This window comes from Centroberyx gerrardi, chromosome 21 (genome assembly GCF_048128805.1).
Source record: "Centroberyx gerrardi isolate f3 chromosome 21, fCenGer3.hap1.cur.20231027, whole genome shotgun sequence".
Lineage (NCBI taxonomy): Eukaryota > Metazoa > Chordata > Actinopteri > Beryciformes > Berycidae > Centroberyx > Centroberyx gerrardi.
In genome coordinates, this window is record NC_136017.1 from 518,050 (window position 1) to 526,496 (window position 8,447).

General features: G+C 41.8%; 2 protein-coding genes across 2 annotated transcripts in view; both read left to right on the forward strand.

Moving 5' to 3' along the window:
- Nucleotides 1-6,249, forward strand: part of LOC139931369 (solute carrier family 22 member 13) — a 13,235-nt gene extending 6,986 nt beyond the window's left edge. The window contains exons 5-9 of the mRNA XM_071924862.1: nucleotides 2,195-2,297; nucleotides 2,390-2,535; nucleotides 2,730-2,947; nucleotides 3,764-3,872; nucleotides 6,006-6,249. Of these exons, the coding sequence (XP_071780963.1) occupies nucleotides 2,195-2,297; nucleotides 2,390-2,535; nucleotides 2,730-2,947; nucleotides 3,764-3,872; nucleotides 6,006-6,249 (820 nt within the window). The remainder of the gene's footprint in view (nucleotides 1-2,194; nucleotides 2,298-2,389; nucleotides 2,536-2,729; nucleotides 2,948-3,763; nucleotides 3,873-6,005) is intronic.
- LOC144543028 (protein NLRC3-like) overlaps nucleotides 1-8,447 on the forward strand; it is a 209,623-nt gene that overhangs the window by 68,768 nt on the left and 132,408 nt on the right. The gene's annotated exons all lie outside the window — the stretch shown is intronic.

The following is an 8,447-nucleotide window of genomic DNA, read 5'->3' on the forward strand; positions in this document are numbered from 1 at the left end:
ACTAGAAAGGACTCCAATTTGAGATATCTCCACTTTAGATTTGACTAGTCATAACTCCAGTTCAAGATATCTACAATTGTATTTTGACTAGCCATATCTTAGTTTCAGATATCAAAAATGATCATTTAGATATCTTTAATTATGAGGAATTATAGATATCTTTAACTGAAATTATGACTAGTCAGAACTAAAGTGAAGAAATCTTGAATTTGAGATACGACTAGGCATAATTTCAATGGAGATATCTGGAATTCACAATTCAGATAAAACGGAATTGTAGATCTTTAATTGGAGATTCCATACTTAATGGCAAAAATAACTTAAATCTTACTAGTCAAAATGTAATTAGAGATGTCTGTAATGAGAATCCGGTCAACGGCTTGCCATACATACACTGGACAGGGGAACGCCATGGTCTGCTCACTAATGTAAGTCACTATATTTTCTTTCCCTTCTGTAGCGCCACACTCTGTCGGCTATGTACCGACAAGTGAAGCTAATTTGCTAGGCTAGGTTACATAGCTTAGTAGCCGTACAGGAAGCTTAGCAGCCGTACAGGTAGCTTAGTAGCCATACAGGTAGCTTAGCAGCCGTACAGGAAGCTTAGCAGCCGTACAGGTAGCTCAGTAGCCGTACAGGAAGCTCAGTAGCCGTACAGGTAGCTTAGCAGCAGCCGTACAGGTAGCTCAGTAGCCGTACAGGAAGCTCAGCAGCCGTACAGGTAGATTAGCAGCCGTACAGGAAGCTTAGCAGCAGCCGTACAGGTAGCTCAGTAGCCGTACAGGTAGCTGACGACACAAATAAAGCAGTTGCTGGCCGGTGCGAGCTCTGTCGCTGCGCGTCCGGGCTCACGCGGCCCGCGGCCCGCGGCCTCGCTGCCTCGCTGCCCGTCCGGGCTCACGCGGCCCGCGGCCTCGCTGCCCGTCCGGGCTCACGCGGCCCGCGGCCCGCGGCCTCGCGGCCTCGCTGCCCGTCCGGGCTCACGCGGCCCGCGGCCTCGCGGCCTCGCGGCCCGTCCGGGCTCACGCGGCCCGCGGCCTCGCGGCCTCGCGGCCCGTCCGGGCTCACGCGGCCCGCGGCCTCGCTGCCTCGCTGCCTCGCGGCCCGTCCGGGCTCACGCGGCCCGCGGCACTGTGGAATGCATAAAGCCTCCAGTTATCGCAGGCCTTTGCGATGTGTTTATCACGGAAATTCATATCGCGATAACGAGAAAAACACGATACACTGTGCAGCCCTATAGAGCAGGAGTTTAACTCCTACTGTACAGGATGTTATTTTATTATTTAACTCTGACTGTTCCAGCAGCTTCCATGTGGATGTTAAAGAGTTGGTGACAAGATGGTTCCTGAAATACTCGAGTGAAGAAATCTGTACTTTTCTTTCCAATTTTTATTCCACTCTCTCCTCTCTCTACCTGTCTCTCTCTCTACCTGTCTCTCTCTCTCTACCTCTGTCTCTCTCTACCTGTCTCTCTCTCTACCTGTCTCTCTCTCTCTCTACCTGTCTCTCTCTCTACCTGTCTCTCTCTCTCTCTACCTGTCTCTCTCTCTACCTGTCTCTCTCTCTCTACCTCTGTCTCTCTCTACCTGTCTCTCTCTCTACCTGTCTCTCTCTCTCTACCTCTGTCTCTCTCTACCTGTCTCTCTCTCTCTCTACCTCTGTCTCTCTCTACCTGTCTCTCTCTCTCTCTACCTGTCTCTCTCTCTCTCTACCTCTGTCTCTCTCTACCTGTCTCTCTCTCTCTCTACCTGTCTCTCTCTCTCTCTACCTCTGTCTCTCTCTACCTGTCTCTCTCTCTCTACCTGTCTCTCTCTCTCTCTACCTCTGTCTCTCTCTACCTGTCTCTCTCTCTCTCTACCTGTCTCTCTCTCTCTCTACCTCTGTCTCTCTCTACCTGTCTCTCTCTCTCTCTACCTGTCTCTCTCTCTCTACCTCTGTCTCTCTCTACCTGTCTCTCTCTCTCTACCTCTGTCTCTCTCTACCTGTCTCTCTCTCTCTATCTGTCTCTCTCTCTCTACCTCTGTCTCTCTCTACCTGTCTCTCTCTCTCTACCTGTCTCTCTCTCTCTACCTCTGTCTCTCTCTACCTGTCTCTCTCTCTCTACCTGTCTCTCTCTCTCTACCTCTGTCTCTCTCTACCTGTCTCTCTCTCTCTACCTGTCTCTCTCTCTCTACCTGTCTCTCTCTCTCTCCAGCTCTATCCCAGAGTCTCCTCGCTGGTTGTTGTTGAAGAGGAAGATGGACGTTCTGGACCGTTACCGTGGCAACAGCAATGCGGATAAACGCTGCCTAGACCTGGTACACACACACACACAAAATTAAGTCAATGTACACACTCATTAGTGTATGTATTGACCTAATTTGGTGTGTGTGTGTGTGTGTGTGTGTAGCTGTTACACACAGCTTGGTCTGACATGCAGAAAGCCGCCAAGGCGGGGGAGGAGCCAAGCCGACCTGCAGACCACGCCCCCTGTGACATCATCCACCTGAGACACCCAACCATCCTCCTCCGCCTGTCCGTCATGAGCTACCTGAAGTACGTGTGTGTGTGTGTGTGTGTGTGTGTGTGTTGTTGGTCCCACTAAATAAACATGTAATCCTTCCAATTCTGTAAATGAAACATACTTCTGATTTTTATTTTATCTGCTGTCAATCTTGTGTGTGTTTTGAGTTAAACTGTGTGTGTGTGTGTGTGTGTGTGTGTGTGTGTGTGTGTGTGTGCGTTCACAGTTTTGCGTCGGCGTTGACGTACTACGGCATCTGTCTGAACATCGGCTCGTTCGGCGTCGGCGTTTACTCCGCCCAGTTCTTCTCCGGCCTATCAGAAGCCCCCTGCCTGCTCGTCCCCTTCCTATTGGCCCGCTGGGGCCGCCGGCCAATCAGCATGCTCGCTCTGTTCCTCAGCGGAGCCGCCTGCCTCCTGTCGCTGCTGCTGTCCAGATACTACGGTGGGGATCAACACACACACACACACACACACACACGCAGAAAAGAGTGAAAATATGAAAAATATGTGTAAATACATGAAAATGTTGCATGAAAGGAAATGAAAATATATAAATTTTTACCAAACTTCCTTTCTTTCATGAAATGTGTTGTTGGTGGGAAGTGTGAAGAATTTAATTACAGTTAAATCATCGTATTTAAAAAAATAAGATCAATATTTTTCTTTAACCTTCCTGCTGTCTGTCAGTAACAGTAACCTGTCAGTCAAGCTGCTTCTGATTGGTCCATTCTGCTGTTGGTTCAGTAAAGCAGCAAAAAGTAGAAAAAATATTTATTTATTGAATGTTATTCTTTTTCATGAATAAAGAATGAGCGCAGAATCTCCAGACAGAAACTGTTTAAATGTTTAAATTAACATGTTTTGATATTTAAAACTGTGATGTAAAGAAGACAGAGTGATGATGTCATGATTCATGACATCATCATCTGATCATCTAAAAAACTCAAACATAACAATCTATTGATTGAAAAGCAGATTGTTATGATGTAATGAAAAGTAATCAATACTTCATCTTAAGTATTGCTCATTTTCATACTCAGCTGTCTCTCTCTCTCTCTCTCTCTCTCCCTATCAATACCACTGATCAGTACCAGCGATAGCTGGTACTGATCAGTGGTATTGATAGGTATTGATCAGTGGTATTGATAGGTATTGAATTGATCAGTGGTATTGATAGGTATTGAATTGATCAGTGGTATTGATAGGTATTGATCAGTGGCATTGATAGGTATTGATCAGTGGTATTGGTGGTGTGCAGGTGAGCCGGTGCTGGTGATGAGTCTGGCTCTGCTGGGGAAACTCTGCATGCTGACTGTCGTCTTCGTCTCTCTGCTGTACGGCATCGAGCTGTTTCCTACTGTGGTCAGGTACACACACACACACACACACACACACACACACACACACACACACACAGGTTACAGGAAGAGGGAACTAGGTAGCTGTTCATTGTCCCCCACCAAAGGGGGGACTATGGATCGGTCTCCGTCCGTTCGTTCGTTCGTTAGTTGACTGTAACGTTGACTTTGTGCCACTAGGGGGCGGCATTGACAAGCCGTGACTAACCCATTGACAATGAATGGGGACTCAGTGGTAAAGCAACACAGTTAAAGTTATCATAGGTAAGGGTTAGGGTTAGGGTTAGCTAACAGAGATAACAGTCTACACACGCTACACACCACCAGACACTGTAGTTACTGTACAGTTGTTGGACTGTTGGACTGTTACTGCATCATCACTGCATCATCACTGCATCATCACTGCATCATCACTGCACTACCACTGTGGCGTCAGTGTTGAATACTTATATCATATTACCACTTACCTACTGTGCAATACCATATATCACTTATCATTTAGCATTTATATTATTCATAACACTCACGCTCCTGGTGTTGTATGTTATATTGAATATTGCATTATAAATTGTATTGTAGTGTACATTGTGTAATGTATGGGTTGTATTTATTGTAGTTCTTATATTTTGCACTGTATTGAGTAAAAACAGGACAATTATAGTTACTACATTTCAAGATATAACTTGTAAGCCTAATTCTGAGAGTAGGCAACAGAAATATATCGTCAATCTGTCCAAAAATGCTTTTACAATTTCACTCATATTTCAAGTTCACTCAGCAATCACTGACTGACCCAAGGGTGAAACCGGTGGTGGGGGACAACATGTTTACTATTTGCTTGTTCGAGTTAGATGTGGTGAAACTACATTACCCATAATTCTTAGCGACAGAGCTGTTGTGGGAAGTTTCTGTTTAGACAAGTACGGTGAGTTTGCTGGTTTCATTCTACTGTATTTTCTAATGACAACATGGACAATAGAATCTCTTATGATCAATCTCCTGAATCCTGATTCATAAAACAAAATAGTCAGCAAGCAAACCATCTTTTAATGTCTTTAAAACTCGAAACTTTAAAAGTGAAAGTGATTTTAATATAAATATAAATAAAAATCCAACAACCATAAAGTGAAGAGAACAATAAGGATTTTTAGCAAACATCTTCTTCTTTAATTTATATAAAAACCCCACATCACTTCTGTTCTCTTGTTCTTGTGTATTTTTTATTGTTATCATTTGTGTTTTGTGTGTATTTGTATTGTATGTCTATTTCTTTCAATAAAAAAGTAAAAAAATGTACAGGTTAATTTACAGGAAGCGTTCAGGAACTCCCACATTATTATTATTATTACTTTTATTTATGAATTTAAAATCAGTCTTAAATGAACTGCAGCAGACGTCTCTCGCTTTTCATAAGTAGAGTTTATTGTATTCTAGTAATATAATAAGCTTTATTTATAGAAATACAATTATAAAGCGCTTTACAGTCAAAATAAAAGAAAGTCCAAAGACAATAATAACAACTAAAAGAGAAAAAATAAAATAACAACAAGATGGAACAATAAAAGGCAAAAACAGCATGAAAGGAAAAAAAGAACAAACAGTATTAGTGTGAATAACGGATCATTTTGATTTGTAATATCTTTCATCAGTGGAGTCTGTGACCTTTGACCTGAGGGTTAGACACTTCCTCCTGACAGAGCTTTTCTATTTCTATTTTCTATCTGTCTGTAACTGACAGTATTTTCTTACTAGCTTTTTTTATCAGGTAAAATACTTTTACTTTTTTAATACTATGTTTTTTCGATCAGGTTTTTTTTTACTTTAGGTTTTCACTGATAGTAAAAAAAACTGTAAAATGGATTCACTAAAATATTTAAAGAACAGAGACGTTATTGTTATCTTCACATTAAAAACATCAAATTTGAAAAAAGGTCCTTGAAAGATCGACCAGGCCTTGAAATTGATCCACTTATTGATCCATTGATCCAGTTATTGATCCATTGATCCAGTTATTGATCCATTGATCCAGTTATTGACAGGTTTGCATTAAGAACAAAAATTAGCTGTCATCAGTTAACAGTCAGTGAAAATGCTGTGTGTGTGTGTGTGTGTGTGTGTGTGTGTGTGTGTGTGTGCGTGCAGACAGAGGTGTTTGTCCCTGGTCAGTCTGTGTTTCCGGGTCGGCTGCCTGGTCAACACCCTGGTCACCGCTAACGGAGCGATCTCATTGGCTGGCATGATCCTGTACAGCGGCGGGCCGATGGTGGGCTGCGGCCTCTGCCTGCTGCTGCCGGAGACCAGCGGCGTCCCGCTGCCCGACTCGGTGGAGGACTGTGACAGACAGCCCCGCCCCCCGAGGCTGAGCGGCCTGTGGAGGAGGAGGTGACACACACACACACACACACACACACACACACACTGTATATATATATACATATATAAACAACTGCTACCAACTGGGCGACCAATGTGTTGTCAACCAATCAGAAGCCTCCGCTGACTCCTTGACCAAGTCATATTTAGTAAAATGTTCGAGTCATCTCATAATAATAACAACAATAATAATAACAATAAACTTTAATAAAAAAAAAAACAGAATTAAAATAAAATAATTCAGCATTGGATACAAAATACATTAAAATAAGTTGAAGGATTAAAGTAAACAGGGTTTCAAACAAATATATACATATAAAATACACATGTACATATACAAAATAAAATAGAGTAGATAAATAAAATAAATGATAAAAACATGTCTTATCTGCTACAGATTAGCATCTCCGACATTTTGTTTGTCGTCCAAAATCCCGATGGAGAACATGAACGGGCTTTTGGAAAAATTGCCAAAATTAAAGTGTGTTGAACAAATTTTGTTCCAGGAGTTAAAATCCATCCAGCAGCATCAGCTTGGTGAATTTCAAACTTTTAGTTCAGTTTTTTTGTAATTAATTGTTTTTTATTTTTAAATCTTCAAATTTCCCAGTGATGAGCGATAGGCTTGGGCGATATCCAAAATCTAATATTGTGATACTGATACTATTGTGATATACAATATTATTATTATTATTATTATATTATTGGGGGGGCGTTTTTTTTTTTTTTTGTTCAGGTATTTTATTGTATTTCTTCCAAATTACATAAAATTTCGAGGCTATAATATTAATAATTATTATGAACAGCCTAGAAATTTGATCTTACTATTAAAGTGTTGGAGGAAATAGACATTTGATGTAATTTGCTCATTCTGCAATAATCTTAAATAAAAGTGTACTTTTGTAGTTTGCTAATTATTTTCTTAAAGCTCCACATCATGTAAAGCAGGACTCCCTCTCCTCTGTGATGATAAAGGAGTTGGATGTGTATCTAAACATGGTGAAAGCATCAAAACTAAATCCACACAATCCATATTAGAAAAGCGAGCCTCTAAACGAGCCGTTTGGACTTCCGTAACTTTGCGGCGTCACAAAGGTTCGCTCATTATCATTTCTGTAAGAAATAATAGACTAACAAAGTGTTTTTTTCAAAGCGGTCGAGCGGTCGTCATCGTTTATTACCGGAGAGTTTTCCCTACCTGTAGCCGCCGGGCCGCGGCGTCTCACGTTTCGCTCTCGAAACGGTTAGCCGATCGGAACGGAGGGTCGTTAATATTAATGAGCCTTAAAGACACGGAGACAGAAACGGCCTGTTCTTGGTAAGGCTCAGAGAGATGCTGGAAAATGAACGTGGAGAAATGGATTGAGAGTGTTTTTGGTTCATGACACCACACACACAGCTTTGAATGGACAGAAAGACACTAAATAAAACTCTGAGTGGAGAATATGAACTTTAATAACAAACACACACATCAATTAGATTAGAAGAACTTTCCACCAAGGGCCCAATTGAATTTGGTTTAGACCTTAATCCCTCTCTTAAAGGTGCAGTCTCCAGAGTATATGACATGATCCAAAATATAAACCCTCCATTGTGGTTGAAAACTGAATCTGCACGGGAACAGGACACTGGCTGTGAATTACCTGACGACACATGGCATCGCAGTGTAAGACATATACATGCTTCGTCTTTCAGTATAAGGCATGGTCTCTTTCAATTTAAAGTCCTTCATCGTCTTCATCTTTCCAAGATATAATATATCCATCAGTAGACCCCCGGTGTTTGAGATGTCATCAAAGCTCAGCTACTTTGGGTCATATGTTCTGGTCGTGTCCATCTCTGGTTGATTTTTGGACATCCGTCTTTGAGTGTTTTTCAAATATATATAACATCACTATTGATCCAAATCCAATCACAGCTATTTTTGTTGTATGTCCTGTGGAAAACAGGGTTACCACTCATCAAGCAAATGCAACTGCTTTTGCCTCACTCTTGGCTCGTCGTCTTATTCTTTTTGGTTGGAAGTCAAAAACACCTCCATCTTTCTTACAGTGGGTGAAGTTATGTTAAACTGAGGTACACCATGCATGGATCTCGCAAAAACTTTAACCTGGTTTGGCCCCTTTATGGAGTTTGTAGAAAACCTGTCCTTTGCATGACCAGTCATGATTTTATGATACTGTGACTGTACTATGGCTTAAAGGTGGTAAC